Genomic DNA, 20,864 nt, shown 5'->3' with positions numbered 1-20,864 from the left:
TTAATCGGATTTTGAAGCGGCATACCTCTAAAGCGGCATACCTCTGTTTCTGGCGCAATTCTCTAAAAATCTGCATTCAAATTTAGAAAAAAAATTTTTTCAAATTTTTTTGTAATTTTTTTGATGTAGAAATTCAAAAATCTAGGAAATGTCCCAAGGCTGAAGTTCTGAACTCCATAACTCAACTTATCTTATTCGGATTTTGAAGCGGCATACCTCTAAATGTTTCTGGCGCAATTCTCTAAATATCTGCATTCAAATTTAGAAAATTTTTTTTTTCAAATTTTTTTGTAATTTTTTTGTTGTAGAAATTCAAAAATCTAAGAAATGTCCCAAGGCTGAAGTTCTAAACTCCATAACTCAACTTATCTTATTCGGATTTTGAAGTGGCATACCTCTAAATGTTTCTGGCGCAATTCTCTAAAAATCTGCATTCAAATTTAGAAATTTTTTTTTTCAAAATTTTTTGTATTTTTTTTCAATGTTATGATGTTGTAGAAATTCAAAAATCTAAAAAATGTCCCAAGGCTGAAGTTCTAAACTCCATAACTCAACTTATTTTAATCGGATTTTGAAGTGGCATACCTCTAAATGTTTCTGGCGCGATTCTCTAAAAAACTGCATTCAAATTTAGAAATTTATTTTTTTTCAATTTTTTTGTAATATTTCTGATGTGATGATGTGTAGAAATTCAACAATGTTAAGAAATGTCCCAAGGTTGAAGTTCAAAACTCCATAACTTAACTTATCTTAATCGGATTTTGATGTGGCATACCTCTAAATGTTTCTGGCGCAATTCTCTAAAAAACTGCATTCAAATTTAGAAATTTATTTTTTTTTAGTTTTTTTGTAATTTTTCTGATGTGATGATGTGTAGAAATTCAACAATGTTAAGAAATGTCCCAAGGCTGAAGTTCAAAACTCCATAACTCAACTAATCTTAATCGGATTTTGATGTGGCATACCTCTAAATGTTTCTTGCGTAATTCTCTAAAAAACTGCATTCAAATTTAGAAATTTATTTTTTTTCAATTTTTTTGTAATATTTCTGATGTGTAGAAATTCAACAATGTTAAGAAATGTCCCAAGGCTGAAGTTCAAAACTCCATAACTCAACTTATCTTAATCGGATTTTGAAGCGGCATGCCTCTAAATGTTTCTGGCGCAATTCTCTAAAAATCTGCATTCAAATTTAGAAATTTTTTTTTTTCAATTTTTTTGTAATTTTTTTGATGTTGTAGAAATTCAAAAATCTAGGAAATGTCCCAAGGCTGAAGTTCTAAACTCCATAACTCAACTTATCTTAATCGGATTTTGAAGCGGCATACCTCTAAATGTTTCTGGCGCAATTCTCTAAGCATCTGCATTCAAATTTTAAAAATTGTTTGGATTTAATTTGTTTGTAATTACAGCCATTACTCGTAGAGTTCTCCTTCGATATCCCGGTGACAGCTGACACATGCATCCATTTCCACCTCTGGCGAAGGAGCTGCATACCCATGGTCGTTCTTCGTACTGGATATTAACCCATTTCCCTCGAATAAATTGTGATACGAAAAAAGAAAAAACGCCTCTCTGACATCTTTTAGTGGCGGTCGCATAAAGTCTGTTGAAATCATCGGAATGTTGCGGGAAAATTTTCGTTTTCGTTGTCATTTTCATCTTTTATTATACCCCTTACTCGTAGAGTAAAAGGGTATACTAGATTCGTTGAAAAGTATGTAACAGGCCGAAGGAAATAACCATATAAAGTATATATATTGAAGTATATATAGCCATGTCCGTCTAGGTGTAAACACTCCATCTCAGGAACTACAAAAGCTAGAATGATGAGATTAAGCATGCAGCTTCCAGAGATTTAGACGCAGAGCAAGTTTATTGCCTAATGCCCACAAACATTCACGTCCACACTTTTGAAATATGTGATATTTTTTCATTTTTGAATATATCATGTAAATTTCTATAAATTTGCCAAACGCCCACTAACCTCCCAAAATTGTCACGCCCACACTTTTGAAAAATGGTTTTTTATATATCTTGTAAATGTCTTTAGATTTGCAAAAAACTTTTAGCAACGCCCCCATTTTTAAAAAATTGTAATTTTTTTTTTTTTTTTTTTACTTTTTTCGCAATTTCTACCGATATTCCAGAAAATGTTGAAATTTCTCTTTTGCACTTCCGCTAGCTGAGTAGCGGGTATCTGATAGTCGGGTACTCGACTATAGCATTCTATCTTGTTTTTTGTTATTTTTGGCTGCTGGCTGCTGCCTGCGCGCCATTTTTTACAGTCATTATATTAATATTAATGACCTGCGCCACGGATGTTGCTAAATATTTTGAAAGTTGCCTTTGTCTGACGGTCAAGCTAAAAAGCGCTCTGTAGTTTCTGGGCGAACATGGCGTATGCGTGATATTCAAATTAGTCTTTGCACTGAGTTAGTATCGCGGCTGTAAGTCAGCCACCATAACAGTCAATCAAAAAACCATCTGTAAACCAGACTAATTTGCATTTTTATCCGGACTCCGGAGCTCCGGACTGCGGATCTGGAAAACTCTGGCGAGAATCCGCAGAGCCATAGTTTCGCATTTGCACACATGTAATCATCAACAGCATAGGAAATCCTCTTGTTTTTCCGCTGCAACTTTTCCCGCTGCCTTTGTAGTTTTTAGTTTTAATGTTGGCATAGCATTAGTCCCAAGAGCCAACTGGGAGCATTTCCCATCCTCGCACCCTCTGCATTCCTGGTATTTGTTATTGTCATTGCTGTTAGCCCACAATGTAATTTGGTTTGGATTTTCACGACTTGTTGGCTTCATTCCCCCTCGTCAGCTCGCAATGGCAAATTTGCTGTTGCCCTCAGTCGATGGTTTTTCGGTTTCCCAATTTATTTATTTCCAGGCACTTTACTCGCTGGCTGCCCATTGTATTGCTGCCACATTGCAATTTCCAAATACATTCGCAATGGATTTGGATGTGGATGTGGATGTGGATGCGGATGTGGATTCTGCTGCTCTTTTTGGAATACTACACTGACCAGGGGCTTGATTAAAGTCCAAAGGCGAACAACAAATGAAAATACTATTTCTTGCACTTTGTTTATGCAAAGCAACTTGGGCGTCCTGCTGATGTGAAGGCAGTGTAAAGATTGCACTTTCATTGTATGCAAATTTATTCACTTCAAATTTTGTATGCCTAGTTCAAAAATTAAATAGGTTCCTAGTTTTAAGAGCATTTAGAAGCCGACTAGCACATTCGCGCCCTTTATCTATTGTTTCAAATTCAGCTTTCAATTTAAATTGTTTGGATTAGTCGTCCTATTGTGTACGTACATTGAAAATGTGTTCCGGGGTATTTATTGTGTCAACACCAAGTGAACGAGATAGTTGCACCCACTGACCACCACATGTCCCGATTCGGTTGCCCTGATTCTGATTTGTCTGCCAGACAATAGGACGTCGCTAATGTCCCCGCGCCGTAATACGAATTTAGATAGATACGAGAGTATGAATCGTGTCGCTGCTAATGTGCCAGTATTGTATTTGCTTAATTATTCTGGTCGATTTAAGCATTTAACTTTTGAAAGGAGCTGTCAAACTGCGATGTCAGCACGTCAGTCGGGGGCATCAACAATACGAGCAATATTCCGCACACAAAAGGCGAAGAAGAATCGCACTAATCGCCGAGCATTTTTCCCGTGGGCGGATGACGTCTTAAAGTTGCTCCAACAGGTCTCTGGCTGATTGTTTACATTTGCCGCCATGTATTAGCCATTGTTATGGTAAAGACTTTATAATAATTTAGGGCACAAAGTGCCGCCAATGTTTACATGTCCTCATTCTCCTCCTCGTCATCATCAGCCACGCCCACCGCCTTGTCGGGATAGAATTTCTTGAGTATCCTGTTCACGTCGGGCACCAGTATCTCGTACTCCAAAGGGAACTTGTCCCGACGCGGCGGTCCCTTATCCAGGCCGGACCACAGCAAGTGCTCCGAGGTGCGGGCATTTTGCGAGAACGTTATCTCGAAGGCTCCTTCCCGGGGAACCTGGCGTCCGTTTCGGTTCTTCACCAGCTGGAACTTGCGCTCCGGAATCCGTTGGGTGAGGAATGTGCCGCACTCGTCGGCCTTGGTCTGGAAAATGGGACACTCGTACGTGTGCTCGATGTAGATCATGGATCGATCCTTGGTGAAGTTCTCATCGGCGGCCCAGTCCACATCCTTTTTCTTTTTACCCGGTCGCTTGGGCGGCATTTTCGCCAAATGTTCAGAATTTCGAATTTATTTATTTTGCTGATAACCAAAGCCAATTGTGTTTCGAATGTTGACAAACCTAGAACTCATAATTGCTTTGATTGATTGCTTTTTTGGTATTCTTATGACTCTCGGGCAAAGTACTGTGTACCATAAATCTTATTTCGTATATTAAAAGTGCGCAGCGCTGTCCAGAATATTTTTGCTCTGCCTATTTTTAAAATGCACGACAATCCGAAAGAGTCAACAACTTTTGGGGCACGCAAGCCGAAAAAAAGCCGTGCAACAACCATTCGTTGTTCGATTGTTAATTTGGCTACATTGACTGACAACGCAGCCGCCTTTGAAAAAAATTACACAAAACGAATTTGAATAGATGAACAGACGATTGTTTCCATTGGCTGAGTCGCAACATTTTCTTCATTATATATGGATTGGTGTATATTATATGCAACCCGGTCCACAAAGCTCCAATATAGACGTCAATTTATGGCACTGTCTATATTCAGGCAGAACAGCTACTCAACAAATTCTATGCATAACAATAATATATTGTTGGACACAAACATGCATAAACATTAAAGAGCAAACATAAAAAATCGAGTATTTAAAGCAGGCAAATTATACGGGGCTAGCATATTGTCGACAATCAGATATCCTTTACCAATTCCATTTAGTACAAATATTGGTAATCGCTGATATTGAGTTTTCACTTGGAAAAATACATATTTAACAGAGATTACAGCTCAAGATGGACAAACCAATTATTTTGAAGTACTCTAAATGGGTTTAAGGCAAATGTAATTGGCCGAATTTGAGAGGCAACATATTCCTTTTATTATTTGTGCATTTTTAATTGGAATCATTTAAATTTTTATTTTGCAGCATAAACATGATTGCAACACTCTTTTATTTGCTCCAATTTATTGGTTGTCGGGACGAGATTGCAAATGGCCATTTATTGCATTTTATTTCGCCATTTCTCGTGGCTAAAGCTGAATGATTTTTTACTTTTTACTCTCAGCTGCCCACACGTGGCCCGCATTTTCCTGAGCCCCATCCCCCCGACCTAGAAGAGGGTCATGGTTTATTTATGCAATTTTCCAATTTTCCCAACATCGGCCCACAAATAAAACCGAAATGAATGCATACAAAATGCAGCAAGAGCTGGAAATTTAACAAAAAAAAGATGTATATGAAAATGCAATTTGCAAATTAACAATAACGGGAAAGTAAACAACAATGACAATGACGTCACAGTGAAACACAACAAAATGTATTCGTTGGGTTAAGAATGCGACATTTGGCGGGCACACATATCTATGCGCATAAACTGTGTATTTAAACTAGGGCCATTTTGAAGCAATATTCAAATGAGCCAAAAGAATATCTCAACAAATGTATCTGGGCACTCGGAGTATCCGAATGTGGGTTTTTGTGTTTTCCGCTGTGGAAAAATAATCATCGATGCTGCGGCTTCAGTGGGGCAGCGCCAAGAGCAACAAATTTAAATATATTTATTATTTCGAATAGGTAGGTGTATATGTGTACACCGCACACGCATGTCTGCACATACTTCAGATATATTTTTAAAAAATCAAAACGACAATTTGCCTGCAGCATTTTGAAATACAACAGAACTTGACGTCGCCGTCGCCGTCGACGTCGCCGTCGGCAGCAGCAGAGCTCGGCGATCGGCGAGCGAAAATTTTAGGCGGCTGCAGGCAGCGCCACTCGATCGTACCGCTTAGTGCCACGCCGTGTCTCAGAGCGCCCAGGCCACGGGCCCCGAACCGTACCGCTGCGGAAAGTATATCTTGGAACCATATATATGCCACAGATCTGAAACTCCCGCACCGGATATATTATACTCCAAGCCCACTACAACTGCCCACTTCCTTGGGAAAGTGCGCGATTAAGCCCCACCATTATCAGCATCCGTCATGCAGGTCTTCGATAACAATATGGTAAGTGAAATCTTGAAATCTAGTCTGCGGCAGTAAAGCCATTTGTCGCCACACTTAGCCCAGTTAGCTTAACCCAGAAATGCCAATACACAAACTCCAGTCTCGCCCCTTTTGGCTGCGGAAAAGGATATTCCTTGGCGGAAACGAAGGAGCAAAAGCAGGGGGGTTATAGCCAGCCAGGAAGTCATGCGGTGTTCAGAACGGGCCGCCAAATTAATTACAAAAATTCACTTAATGGCCACGATCCAAGTGGGTCAACGTACGTGTGCTAGCCGCTAGAAATTGAAGCATGCACAATGCTAAATGCAAAACTTAAGTGTTGCGCCAAAGACTTGTCAAAATTCTACCGCCTGTCTGGCATTAAATGCAACTTAAATGGGTGTAGGATGTCTACATTACAGTCAGATACAGAATTGCACAATAGAAGTCTTGACATTGGGGCAAACGATTATGGACATTCCAGAATGGATTGGATTTTTTCCAAACGAAATACCCATTAAATACATTTTCGGCGTGGCCAGAGCAAGTATTTCTGCAACGCCAGAACTTTCCATTCCATTGGATTCGTTCGCATCATCTAAAAATAAATATCCATATCTTTATTAATAATAAAAATAAGCTTGGGGACATATACCGATTTCTTGGCAGCTGAGCGACCCCATTAAGTACATAAATCGTACATAAATACAGATATATCTGAACCGGCGAGTGCATATAGATATGGATCGGATCGAAATTGTCGCCCATATGTAGGACACTTACAAAATGCGGCATTAGTCACATACACTCACGTATCGGTGGCAAACTAAACTAAGTCGCAAGAATTGGTGGCAAGGTCGCCGGATGACGAAAGCAATCCGAAATGACATGGTTGATTTCCTTTTGATATTCCAGACAGCACTAGGAGGTATAAATAGATCCGGCGATTTTACAAATCCGGCGCAGGCCAAATAGTCGGAGCAGCCGAAATGGAATTGGTTTATTTTCAGGCCGAATAAATCAATTGGCTTCTGTATTTATGCAGATGCCACCATTTGATTATTTCGCACTGTCGTTGATTTATGGCCAATGGCCAAAAGAGGCGGCCCAAAGGGAGCCTCTTTCCCATTCATTTGCCACCCACTGCCGCCCACTCCCGCCCCCCGCCTACCATTTTCCAGCCATTTCACAACCGCCCATTTTCCAGTGGCTTTCCTCTTTTTCGAGAGCACTGTGCACGTCATGTGTAATTGCTATACGTCAATGTCAATGTGTGGGTTAGCGTCTGTTAAATGCAAGCATATGTTGGTGTAAGTGCCTGTGATCGTTTTGGGATCCTGTGGCTGCAATTGGTTAGCTTTAATCAAATGCCTGATGATGTATTGTTGGCAAATATGTGCTCGACCATTTCATCGCCCACTGAAGGGGAACACTGAGCAGCAGTATTATCGATTTCAAAGGCAACTCGGAAGTCCTGAGTCAATAAATTGCATAGATTGCAATTCGCAAAAGACTCGCATCAGCTTTTGCTGATTGGCGGGCAACAGATTGCTGCTTACAGTTTTCAAGCGAATTTGGGCTAATCCAGATAAATCTCGCAGCTTACTGGGGAACTCCGGAAAACTCGGAACACCTGTCAAGGCGGAAAAATCACTCAATGCACTAGTGATTTTTTTCAAACGTATATCTTTGATTTTCTGCCATGGAGATGAAAACAAGAAGTGCATGCAATAATTTGCATATTCGCCTTATTTATCGATATCAAAACACAAACAAACAAGCGGCCGCAATTGTTTAAATATTCCCAAACAAACAATGCGCAGCTATTTTGTCTGGCTATTTATAGAGCTGCAAACTGAAATGCCAATTCGCCGAAATGAAATGAATAATTAAATCGAGATATGCCCGTATATACCCCAACTACAAGTGTACCCATCTTTCATCCTTTAGCGCCGCGCCTCGCGACGCGCCTCCTTGCGACGAGGATCCATATCGGCACTGCCGCAGAAAACGCACGAGATACCCTGGGACATATTCGAGCGACTGTTCATGCCCTTCCTGTTCTGCCAGGCGGCGGCCATCATCACGTCGCACCTGCTCCACGCCCTGGACATCTCCAGCATCTCGACCTTCGCCGTGTTCGTCTGGTTCGCCCTGGCCACCGTGGGAGCCGTGCTCTTCTACCACTTCGTCAAGGTAAGTCATGCCGCTTTGCAGACTTTCTAATCCTCAATTCTGGTGAAAACCGCAGTAGGAATCGGAGTGTCTTGGGCTCGGGGTTTTCGATTTCGGTTTCGGTTTCAGAGCCACGGGCGTCCATAAGTTCGGGCTTCTGGCTGCCGGGACTGGTCTTTATTTTTCCCTTCCGTTTTGGCCGGGTACAAGTGCCAAGACAAAACCACAAGTGACGACGGAGGGTCTCAAATACTAGGCAAAACAAATCAGTGGCACTAGAAATGGTCGTCGGGCCAGCAGAGAATCCATATCCACAAAGCGGCGGAAGGAGAGGGTCCTGTGGCAGGCACGTCGTCAACTTATGCTTAACCAGGCCGGCGGAGGAGCTGGGATGCACAGGAAACCCTTGACTGTGGATTTGGCTTCGGATTTGCGTCTGGTATTTCAGAGCTTATACTGTGCCTGGCAGCCAGCCGGGAAATGAAAATGAAAACAAATAAATAAGCGGCCGCAGTCCTGGTGGGGAAACCCGAGCAGAAGTTGCTGAAAGAAAAGGGTTTGGTAATGAATATAAATTCGCAAGTAGGAAAAATGTGGAGTCCTGATTCACTTGAGACCAACCGAAAATTGCCGGGAAGGAGCTATCTAGTAAATTGTTAGTCATTTCAATCTACTTTCGAACTTTCCTAGCCTTTAAGGGTTCTGCAGGCAGTCAATTATATTAAATTGTATCTATAAATAAGACTGCTTAGCTAGTCAATGGTTAGGCATACTTATGCCACTAACAACAAAACACCTTAGTTAACTAACGTATTTATTAAAACGAACTATCAATTCGTTCACTTAGTTGAGCCTCCATTGAATGCTGCTCGCAATCCGATTATCCAGGCGAAAATTTCCATTACACACCAACTATCCAACCTTTTCTTTGTGCATAACTTAATCCACAAAGTACCAAGTCATCGCCTTCCTTTAGCTTCAGCTCCTTCCATGATTCGATATTAAATATTAAAAGCCTTGAGGGCTCTATTTCAACATCCTGTTTGCTGGCGCCTGCTCAATTAAACTTCCAAGCAGCTCAACCGCAATGCTCCTCAGGTCATGTGTGCCCCCATAGGATTATTTGCCCTAATATCCTCGCATTAACTGCGCACATTACCACAATGCGTATACGCAAAGCCATCGAATCCAATAAATTTATCTCTCGATTTCGCACCATTTGCCTCGATGCACATCCATGACCATGGCATCGACGAACTCGTCCGATAATTCAGATTTGCCTGCACTTTAATTAGCCTTCTTTGGAGCGGAGCAGGAGTGGGAGTAGTGACACTGGCCATTTGCTGCCTGGCAATTACAGGTGGATAAGAGTTCCGAGTTCCGTGGCCACCATCAGTGGCACGTAACCGTCGGCGTATCCTTATCCGTATCCGTATCGGACGGACGGCGGACAGGGATGCAGGTGCCAGGATGGCATTGTCCTGGCAATTGCAGGCTGCTGGTGCCGCACTCAACGCGATGCGCAACCCGACATTAAGGTAATAAGCACGACGGCAGGATAATTAACAGCAACGGCAGCAGATGCAGCCCGCAAAACGGGGACACGGGGACACGAGGACAGGCGGCAGGACTCAGCTGTCTTGTTGCAGCAAGGATTTGTCAAGGACACCGCTGGCACTTCCACGAAAATGGGAAAAGGTAGTTAAGTGGACGATAATGAAATTAGCCGAGTACTCGGCGGATTTTAATTTGCCAGCTCTTACTATTGTCTTTTAAGTTTCTGAAAAGGCTTTCTCAAACTAATTATATTTAGTTTTGTGATCAATGCAGTATCTCGAGTTTAACAAAGTAGCAATGATTTCCTGTCAACTTGTTTGTTTAGCTCTAATCCTTACCACAGCATCGGTGAATCATTCGCGAAATTAACAATCGTTTCATCTATTTATTTCCCAGAACTTGTAGGCACAAGATTCGCCATTAACTGTAACAAAGATCTTAAAACAAGGCCCTAAATGGCTGATATCACTGACATTCGATGAATTATTTGCATAACAACAATGTGAACGTCCTTCAGAGAGAAAGTCGCCTTCTATTTTTAGACACGGCAAAAGAACTTCGCTTTCTCTTGTGGGCGGAAACAACAAGAAAGCAAGGACACGAAATATCCTTGCCTTTGATTAGCTTTTCGGCCTGGCCAGACCTCAGCTATTAGCCCGATTTCTGTTGTCTGCTGTTGTTTCGCATTAACATTCACATTTACATGTGCGGAGTAGATAAAGTTCTTGGACACATTCGTGGACCCCTGGACACGCTTTACTCGTCCATGTGCGATGTGGCTCCCATCGGCTGTTTGTCCTTGCACATCACGTTGTGCAATTCATCTTTACGGCACGACCATCAAATTAAATTACACGCACGCACACAAATTCGCAGCGATTCGGAGCATGTGAATTCTGGGCAGGATTCGGAGGGCTGGCGATGGGTTGGGCTGCCAACTGTTGACGCGACAGCACAAATTGGGTGCAATGAAATGTAAATGCGCAGCTAATGAAATGCTCACCGATGTCGGCCACGCCCACATCCACGCCCACGCCTCCGTGGGAGTTGCGTAATTCCCTTATTATGCCCGCCTAAATTGCAGCTGCTAGGAGCAACTGCATCCGAGGATTGCAGACGGCTGACGAGGATTCCGCTCTGCAACGAAAATTACACCCAGCTTAATATGCATAATTAACTCGATCCCACTCGATCCCATTCCACTCCATTTGCCCATCTCTCCTGGGGCGCTGGCCACTTTCCTCGGGCCAAGCGCAACAGTTTCCCGGAACAAGACACGAGATGGGCGATGGTGATGGGTGATGGGCTATGGTGATGGGTGATGCAAGTGGAAGTGGAAATGGAAATGGGTGTGCGGCTTGTCAGCTGCCAGAAACAGTGTAAATAATTGAATTAATAGCTTCGTGTGAGCCACGCTAATGAGCAGTTGCTCAACATCAGCAACGCCCACTGCAACACGCCTCCCCGCCTCACCTCCCCACACATCCCATACCCCTGCCCCCCGCACCGAGCTCCACACCCAATCCCAATGCCATTTTTAAAATGTAATTGAATGTGCGGGGATCTTGAAGCTCTCAGCGGTGAAACTGCCAGCAACTGTCCATCTCAGCCTGGGAATCCGCAGTTGATCCACCCGTTTTTCGGTTACGACTGAATCATGATCCAGTCACCCAGATAGATGATGACGGATGTTTGACAGCACTGTAATAATGGCTTTTCATCCTTAAAAGCAATGGAAATAGAAAATATTTTCAACATTTTTGTATTGTGCTTGAAACGTTACATCATGAACAGCTTAAATGTATCTCCAAATATTTGTTATTTCTCTTCTCTTGATAACTAAACTACTTTACGCTTTGTGACTAGTAAAATTAATTGATTTTTGTTTTATTTTGAATTTTATACACTTTTGGAAAGACATTTAATATAAAAGGTACTTCGAAAAGAAACCCTTTGAAATGCAAACCTCTTTCTCAGTGTATGTGGCATCTGCAACAATGTCCTGCTGCCCGGACCCTGTTTATTACCCAGCAAAGCATCTACTTAGCTCCTCTAGGTTTTTGCACATTGCCACTGCAGCACACTTTGTCGCAGTTACAGCTCCATAAAACTTTGGCGGTAGACAAATTTTACGCTGATTCGTGTGTTGTGCACGGAAAAGAAAAAAGTGGCAAAAAACTGCTTTGTCAACGGGAGCGAGTGCATTCGCAATTAGGAAGCGGCGATGGAGATGGTGAAGATGATGATGATGATGATGATGATGACGGTGGAGGGACCCACCAGCTGGCAACTGGCAACTGGGATCCCTGGGCACCATGCTCGGAACCACTGAAGGCTACATAAAGGACGATTCTCTGCGCTCTCCAACGCTGGCAAGCAGGCCATAAAAACTCATTATGTGCGAAGTTGCGTTCGCTTGTTTTTGCCCATTGGTGGGCACTCCGCACTGCGTTCTCCTTTGTATCCAACGGATACATATACTCCGCCGTTTTCTGTTTCGGTTTTATGGTGTTGCGCGTGGCCTGTTGATTCACACACACACACCCACACACGCACACCAGCGCTCAGCACTCACACACACATAAATACACTGAGGACATTCAGCAATGGCAATGGCGTGCTCGGCCTGACAATGGCTGGAAATGAAGGACGCGGCAGATGGGAGCTTTGAGCTGTGAGCTGTGAGCTGGGACATGGGACATGGGAATCGAAAACGCGCATTGCGTTTCTTAGAATTGCACACCATTAAATCGCCTTGAGAACACACGCTGCCCTCTGACCCCTGACCCCTGGCCCACCGCGCACCGCGCACCGCTCACCCGACCACTGGAAAGTTCCTTCCTAGCCTTGCTGCGCACTTTAGTTAAATTAAAAAGCAACTGCAGTCGAGGCAGCCGTGCATCCAGCGCGCATCGCACATCATGCTTCGGCAGCCAAAAGGTCGGAGGTCACCAAATGTGAGTAAATTGCGGACAAAGCTGCCGCACAATTGATTGGCAGCCAGTTGATTTCGCATTGCACGTTACCAGTTTTCCTGCCACAGACAAGAACCTAAGCATTCATTAGACAGCAATGGACTTGCAACTAAATCAATTGGGAATCCGAAACTCTTACAAAATTCTTAAAAAGTCGCATGATTGCGAAATCGGATAAAAATCCATGGTAAAATCTTTTGGTTTTTGCATCATATTTTAGATTTAGATATAAATCGCGCTACTATATTAAGTAGCTGCCACAGAAATGATCCAAACTTAGTGAGATAAAAGTTCAATAGTATATTCTTGAATTTTGTCTATATGAATTTTTAGTTTTAGTAATGCTACTAAAGGTCAATCACTGAACCGCACCGCAATATAATAGTGCTTTATTTTTACCCACCTATATTTTTAACTGCATTGACTTTTACCTTACCTCTGCCGTTCTTCTGTTTTCTTTTAATAGCCCGGGAGTATAAATACTTCCCTGCTCTAGTCCTGTTTCGGTCCTTGTTTCGCTACTGCAGACATGCTACACTATATTTTAATTAACAGCCATTGCCAGGGGCATCATTTTTCGACCGTATACAATGGGAATTTAAATACAGATAAATTTCCATACGCCAGGGCGGAAGGGTGTTCCGTCTAATCCTCCGTTTAAACACCCGGCCGGAGATGTTGGCTAACAGGCTGAGCTGCCATAATGGCTGGCTTGGCACAAAGTCAAAGCTTGCGTGTTGCCTGCTTCACACACACACACACACACAGTAGCGCACGGACGTGTCCTGGCGCCCACACCCACACCAACGTATGGCCTGGCTGTATCTGTCCCACCAACACAGACACACGTGGAGCGACAGGAATAAGGGAAGCAGGCTGCAAATTGGCCTAGGTCTCCTTGGGTACAACGCGTGGTATGCGCAATGCGAAAAGCCTTTAATGCCGATGCCGTGAAGTTGGCGGAGGTCCTGCGGTCGCCGCACGCCAACAGGATACCGCGTGCGTGTATCGGCGTGGATTGGCGATGGTGTGCAGGAAAGCAAAACACAGAAATGGTTTTTAACTTTCCGGTTAATTAATTTATTACAGCTTAATACGTTCAATGACTTTTGGCGCCCGTCTTTCTCTGTCATTTATGTTTGCCAACCGCCCAGCGACCACCTCCGTTTTTTTGTTTTTTTTTCTTTTTTCAGTTAATTTATACATTTGTGAGGCCCCTCGAGTTTTGGCCCCCACTTTCGACCACTCTCCCTCTCTCTGTTGGCCGTATTTTATTCGCTGTCTATTTTTAGCCACTGATTTAATATGCGTGCATGCGTGTGCGTGCCTCTCTTTGTTTCGCATTTCTTGCTTGCTCTTTTTGGCCACATTTCGTCGCCTCGTTGTTCACAAAGGATACCGCCTAGTGGGCGTGGCGGAGTAGATGCTCACCCGCAGTCCTGGGAATGGTGACACAGCGAGGACAATTTGTATGCGGTTTGTTTGCCATTTTTCACTTAGACTCCATCCGACTCCCACTTCGCCAAGACTGCACCATTTCGCTTATGTAGATTTATTTGGGGCCTCTTGAGCGGTCAAGCGTGCCCCGTTTTCTTGAGAGGTTTATGCGTCTGCAAGGATAACGCAGGACGCAGGACGCAGGGCGCCGGGGCATAAAAATAAGATAATAAAACCAGAGCCACAGCTCTGGCCACCGATAAGCGACCATCAGCCAGGCTCATCGTCCGACATCGAAGGGTTCAATAGCTCGTGGGCACGGAATGATATCTGTTTACTTCGATACTCATGCTATTTATTGCGAACACTAATTCCGCACCGGAAGTACAATAATAAAACTGGTTTATTATTTCACTTCCTGGTTATTTATGCACTTTATGACGGGCCAGCCAAAGTTTTTCAATTACAAGTGAGCATTGGCCGCCGGAAACATCATCCGAGCGAAAATCAACATTTTTACAGTTTTGCAATTGAGATTGAGTAATAATTAATATGCGTTTTCGAGCTACATCTTATGTTTTTGGCAATCAAAATGAATGCCTTCAAATAGCTGAGTAGTGGAATAATTTTCTAAGAAATCCGACGACAGGCTGTCATTTCAATACACACCTATTGATCCTGCGTGTGTGGGCTAGCTTCCGGTCAACATATTTTCACAACCCACACACTCGCATTATCCTCGAAATAGGAAGCGTTCTTTTTTGCACCCCATGGACAGTCATAAATTTATTCACGCAAATGAAGGCACTGTTGGCATGTTCATGAGTCCGGGTCCGGGTCGGACTCCTCCTATTGTTGTTTACATTTTACACTCGTAACTTTCAGCTCGCCCACGTCGCCACACGTGCCAAGCAGGCAGCAGTTGGAGCAATGGGTGAAGAGTTCCTCCAACACTTTCGCCAACACTTCCACATTATTCGATGGGGGCTTGGAATGCCCTGCCGCCCAGCGACCATGTCTGCTGACTTAGAGCAGTTTGCACATTAACTTCCGCGCAGGAGACACCGAAGGCCCCTTGGCTTGGCCAGCATAATGCATTATATAAATATTACGCATACGCCGCGGTGTACGTAAGCCGGAGGTAATGAGCGTGCGAAAAGCAGCTGCAGACGGCGGATCGCGTGCCCCGCGACCATTTATCATTCCCGTGGCTAAAAGTGCGCGTAAAAAGCTCCGCTTTTCGGGGTAACACAACCGCAGATAGCACCTGCTGCTCCTGGTCAGCGAATAAATCTTCCACTTCCAGTTGCCCGCAATTAAAATGCAATAAAGGATGCATTTAAATTGCTAAAGCACAAAGTGCGAAGGATATGCGTGTGTGTGTGTGTGAGTGTCTGTGTGGAGAAGGAAGAGAGATCCTGGCACGCCTCCTTATTGACTTACTCGCTTCCATTGCTCGGCATGCATTTCCGACCCAAGTGCTCAGTTAAACGGAATGTCTGACATGCACCTGCCACCCATGTGGCCTTCCACTCCGCCAGCTCACCCCAAACTTGCACCGCGCTCTATTTCGGGGTGCATGCAACTTGGGTTCTATTTCGGGATTGCTTTATAAAAACCGCAAGCCGTCGTGTTCGCCCGGAGGTGCGATGTCAGGCGTTGGAAAAAGGTGGCCAGTGGCAGGTGGAAAACGGAAAGTGGCAAGTGGCAGGTGGCAGGTGGCAAGAGGCAAGAGGCACGCGGTTGCGTCAAGGGGGCGACTCTTTCATGCCTCGCACGTAGCCATTGCAGTGTCGAAATTCTCTCTTTTTGTCGGTATCCTTGTTGAGCACCAGGAGAAGCTGTTAAAGCGACCCGCCAGAAGTGAACAAATGTTGGAACTGGGTGAATGGCCATCAGCCGCACGAAATCCATTCAGTGGGGGGATTTTGATGATGCACTCAAGTATCCGTTGTCCTCTTAAGCATTAAATGTCTGATTTTCACACTGTTCAAAGCCAATCTGTTTTCCACAATTGTGAACAAAAAATGTACTACCATTTATAACTCTTAACTCTTATTGCGATAGATGATTTTCCAGCATGTTCTTACTCTTCTTGCCAAGCTGCATTATATACAACTTAATATCTTCCTTTACATGGTTCTGAAACTTTTAATTAAACTGCCCTTTCGAAAAGGTCAAAAACTTAAGCGGTCGGTAATTAAATGTTTTCCTTGCAAAGTTATAACTGCTTTGATAATCGGCAAGTTTAGAAATACAGCAGATACGCCACGTTCCTCGCTAAATTTTCTTTGAAGAGGCGATCCCTTGTTTTTCCATCGCTTTCCTTTAGAAGAAGCTGCCACAATTTCTGGTTTCCCCCAATGCACTTTAATAGACTCTAAACATTTAGCTGCTTGGGTTTCTTTTTTATATTTTTCCTTTATTGCAGCTTTTTGCTGCGCTTTAATTGCTCCATTCCGTTAAGTCAGTTGCTGTTTGTAGCTGCAGCAAAAGTTTAAAGTAATTTGTGCTGAACCGCAATAAATTGGGGTGGCAGGCAAAGGAACTCAGGACGAAGAATGCTCCATGCATTTTTAGTGCTGAAGTTGGCCCAAAGTTGGCATCAGCGTTGTAGTACTATATCTAAAGTAGATTCGCGTAAAAACCAAAGGGACATAACTTGTGGGAAACTTTGACAGGATTCTGTGGGTGGGCGTGTGGCGGCCAAACGCCCACCGTCGAGTGTTTGTGTTTTTATTAACGCCAAACAACGGCCAACAGATTTCGATAAGCCAAACACTTATGGCCACAATAAAATGTCGGCCAGTCTTAATGGGTGTCAACAGCACGGCCAATAATAATACACCCGTGCTGGCCGATTCTTCTTATTTTTATTTTTTTTTTTCACAATTTTACGAGCACTCTATAACAGTTTAATAGCCCGAACAATGAGTAGCCGTCCGCTCCGACCACCTTCTTTTCCACTTTCGAACCCGATGGCGCACACTGGAGCCAGGCACTCGAATTAGGGCGAACTATATTGGGTAGTGGGTAATGGCATGATGGATGCATGCCACTATTCCCGCCAGTATCCAGCCCGCAGAATCCACGAGACGGACTGAAAGTTGACGGAAAGTTGACTGACTGGAGCGCGTGTCTAAAGCGGATGTCCTAGTGAGCACACGTCTTCCTGCTCGCCCACTTCAACTTTCCATCAGCACCATCAGCGCCATCAGCGGCGGCGTCTCAAGCCGTGATGAACTTAAACAAATATCTGCCACAGCCATCCCAGCACTCACACCCATCCCCAGATGGGAATGGGCGCATTCCCTACCCCAAGGAGTCGTCGTTCCGTTCAGCGCCGGACTTTCGCTTTGAAATCGAAAGCAGGCCGCTTCTCGTGGGCGACAAAGTTGCCAACTCGCTGACGTCTGAGCCCAGTTTGTTTGGTCTTAAAGCCCACAGACGACGCTTCGGCTGGGCCAAAGGTGAAACTGCTGAGACCACACCCAGCGAAAACTTGATACTCCATCTGAAAATCAAACAGAATGCCACAGCTCAATTGTCAGCTAATTGGCGCCATAATTATCGAACATTAATGGCCTGAAGAGTTGAACGTCCCGAGAGCAATGCGTTAACCCCTAAGCTTCATAAAGAAAAATAAATTAGGAATAGTTTATATGCTTCTTCTTCTCCGTAGGCTGAGAATACCTAATGTAATTTTAAAATTCTCTAGGCATGCTTTCCATTAAAGGTTAATAGAATAGCTATAAGAAATAGTAAGTATTCGCCAATTAAATTCGAAACAAATTATCAGCCAAGTACAAAATCCTTAGAAAAAGAAATTTTATATTAAGCATTAGTTGGGGAAACATTTCGCATTAAGTTCGCTTGTTTATATGAGTAAGCACAATTTCATTAAACAAATAATACTAAAATAGAACATTAAATTAAACCATGTCTAATTTTTACCGATATGCGCTCTTACTTGCAGGTTTCGGCTTCGGGCAAGGGCGTGCTAATCACTGGCTGCGAGGCTCCACTGGCCTGGTACTTGGCCAAGAAACTGGACGACCTGGGCTTCACCGTTTACGCAGGATTCAACACGCCCATCGAGGAGTCGGACGAGGCCAAGATTCTCAAGGAGGAGACCTCGGGGCGCATGAAGCTGCTGCACTTGGACGTCACATCGGAGAAAACCGTAAGTCTACACAGGCGGCAGGTCCTGAGCTTTTAGCCGAGTTCACAACCATTCGCATCCATTGCTTAGATCCTGGAAGCTGCCCGCTATGTGTCGCAGCACTTGCCCCACGGCGCCGAGGGATTGTGGTCTGTGGTGCACTGCGCCCACTGGATAGCTTTGGGTGAACTCGAGTGGATTCCATTTGCCGTGCTCCGCAAGAGCTTGGACCTCAACCTTTTGGGTAAGTGGTGCACTGGCTCTGCCATGAGTGTTGGCGGCAATTTTTCAGGCGGCAATTTTAAAACGTTGCAGGCTCCGCTCGCCTCACCCAAATCTTCCTGCCCCTGGTCCGCCGTGCCCATGGTCGCATCGTCTTCCTTACCTCCGGCCTGAATCGCGTCCCATCTCCCGTCCGGGGAATCCAGTGCGCCACCCAGGCGGCCGTGGACTGCTTTGCCGCCTGCCTGCGCCAGGAGATGCGCACCCGGGGAGTGGACGTGTCCGTGGTGGCTGCCGGAGAGTTTGCACCCGGCAACGGCTGGCTGAACGAGACCGAGCTGCGTGACCAGGTGAGGACAGAATAATGGCCCCATTGCTCTAGTATGCAGCTGCTAATGGTCTGCATTGCGAAAAATTTTACATCGATGGGGAGCCTTTAAACCCAAACCCACCCACGTAACCATACAATGAATTTTACACGCGAAGTTAAATTTCGTAAGCAAACCAAAGGTACACATGTATACTCGTATACTTTCAGGATTTTTTATAATACCACTTTTTACTAGATATTAAACAATTTTGTTATATTTTACACTTGGAAGCATTACAAAAGTTTATCTTTAGTATACACTTGTTAAGTCAGGACAGTGTGCAAAATATTATTTTTTTATCATTTTTGCACCACTAAATCATGAAAGTTTTTTCCACGTGGATCAGCCTTTTCATGCTTTTAGTTTTTTACGATACGATAACTATTCCCAAGCAGCGGGGACTGCTAAAACAGTTTGCGGAGAACTCATTAACTTGGCTTCAACCCATCTCATCTCCCCCGGTATATTTTCCGCAGGCCAAGCAAATGTGGAACCAGCTTTCCTCGGAGCAGAAGAAGACCTACGGCGAGGATTACTACGAGGCGGCCATGACATCGGTGGAGAAGTATTCGCGCCAGGTGAGAGTGCCCAGCCAATCCTCCTCCCTTCGTGTGTCCGATGGCTAACGAGTGTTTAATCCCCACCCACCTACTCCCACTCCAGGCGGCCGATATCCAGCCCACGCTGCGCGTCCTCATTGATGCCGTGACCAGGACCTTCCCCATGGCCCGCTACACCCCGGTGACATCCAGCGAGCGGCTGCAGATCTTCCTGGCCGAGCACCTGGCCCCCTCCCTCTACGAGTCGCTCTATGGGGAGCAGAAGAAGTTCGTCTACTGACCAATCTCCGTCCGCCGCCCGCCGCCCAGAAAAGAATATCCATCGAAACGGCCCGATATTGTAATTCGGAAATTGTTATTCATTTATGATTTGCCCCGAAATCCATCCTCTGCTCCTTGGTGCGCGTGAAGGACATCCAGAAAGGAACTGAAGCCAGGAGCACTGTTCAAGGAGCTCCGGCAGTCGATGAGCATTTACGTCCTTCTCTCGATTATTCTCATGATTTTCCCTTTACGAAGGCGTCTGCATAATATTATTTTCTTTAGTTGCTAGAACGAATTGTAAAACGATGAATAAAATGAAAATGGAAACAATTGAAAGATGTGCCCTTTCACAAGAAATTTCTATTGAAATAATATACTAAGGAAATAACAATGTGTACTTGGTTTTAAGCAGTAATGCAGTCGAGTGAGTCTTAAAGAATACCTCAAAATGTTTATACAAACCAAAGCAGATTCAATCAAAGCAAGTTTCTGGAAAATCAAAGACAAAAAAAATGCATTGCATCACAATGCTCCTTCTCAATGCCTTCGCTCTCGTTACGAGTTTCTTTCGCAAGGATTTCTCGAATCCTGTTAATTGCTTTTGATTGACACTCGCCGAGTGCCCGGCCTTAGGTCCTGTCATTGCATTTAATGGGGCGATTTGTGAGACATCAAGCTGCATAAGCAAACGCCATCCCCCGGTAAACTGCAAAACTAAGCTTAAGTGCAGAGGATGGCGAGCAGGAGCAGCAGAGCATAGTCAACCAAGTGAATTGACATGGACGCCAGGGAACACGAAACATGGAGACGAGCTCGTAAAAATAAATTCAATAAATTTTTAATGCGTTTGATTCAAAACAACAATGACATTCCGCCGCAACGGCTGCCAAGGACATTTCGCGCGAAAATGGAGCTCAGGTGTTCCAGCAGACGATTCCCCAAC

At 44.2% G+C, this 20,864-nt stretch overlaps 2 protein-coding genes across 2 annotated transcripts; one reads left to right on the top strand and one right to left on the bottom strand.

The window, feature by feature from the left end:
• Positions 1–3,509: 3,509 nt before the first annotated feature.
• LOC6546910 (selenoprotein BthD) lies at positions 3,510–4,344 on the bottom strand. The gene has a single exon (XM_001975953.3). It carries the CDS (start codon positions 4,250–4,252, stop codon positions 3,824–3,826), a length of 429 nt encoding a protein of 142 aa, XP_001975989.1. The 5' UTR covers positions 4,253–4,344; the 3' UTR covers positions 3,510–3,823.
• Positions 4,345–5,645: 1,301 nt separating this feature from the next.
• LOC6546911 (D-beta-hydroxybutyrate dehydrogenase, mitochondrial) lies at positions 5,646–20,278 on the top strand. Its single transcript, XM_001975954.3, has 8 exons — positions 5,646–5,785; positions 5,873–6,219; positions 8,149–8,394; positions 18,319–18,525; positions 18,595–18,748; positions 18,820–19,076; positions 19,574–19,675; positions 19,761–20,278. The coding sequence occupies exons 2-8, from the start codon at positions 6,196–6,198 to the stop codon at positions 19,935–19,937; spliced, it is 1,167 nt and encodes a 388-aa protein (XP_001975990.1). The 5' UTR covers positions 5,646–5,785; positions 5,873–6,195; the 3' UTR covers positions 19,938–20,278.
• Positions 20,279–20,864: the final 586 nt, after the last annotated feature.

This window comes from Drosophila erecta, unplaced genomic scaffold (assembly GCF_003286155.1).
Source record: "Drosophila erecta strain 14021-0224.00,06,07 unplaced genomic scaffold, DereRS2 tig00000092-arrow-pilon, whole genome shotgun sequence".
In the NCBI taxonomy this organism is placed as follows: Eukaryota; Metazoa; Arthropoda; class Insecta; order Diptera; family Drosophilidae; genus Drosophila; species Drosophila erecta.
The sequence above is the reverse complement of the archived record's forward strand: the minus strand, read 5'-3'. Positions and strand labels throughout refer to the sequence as shown.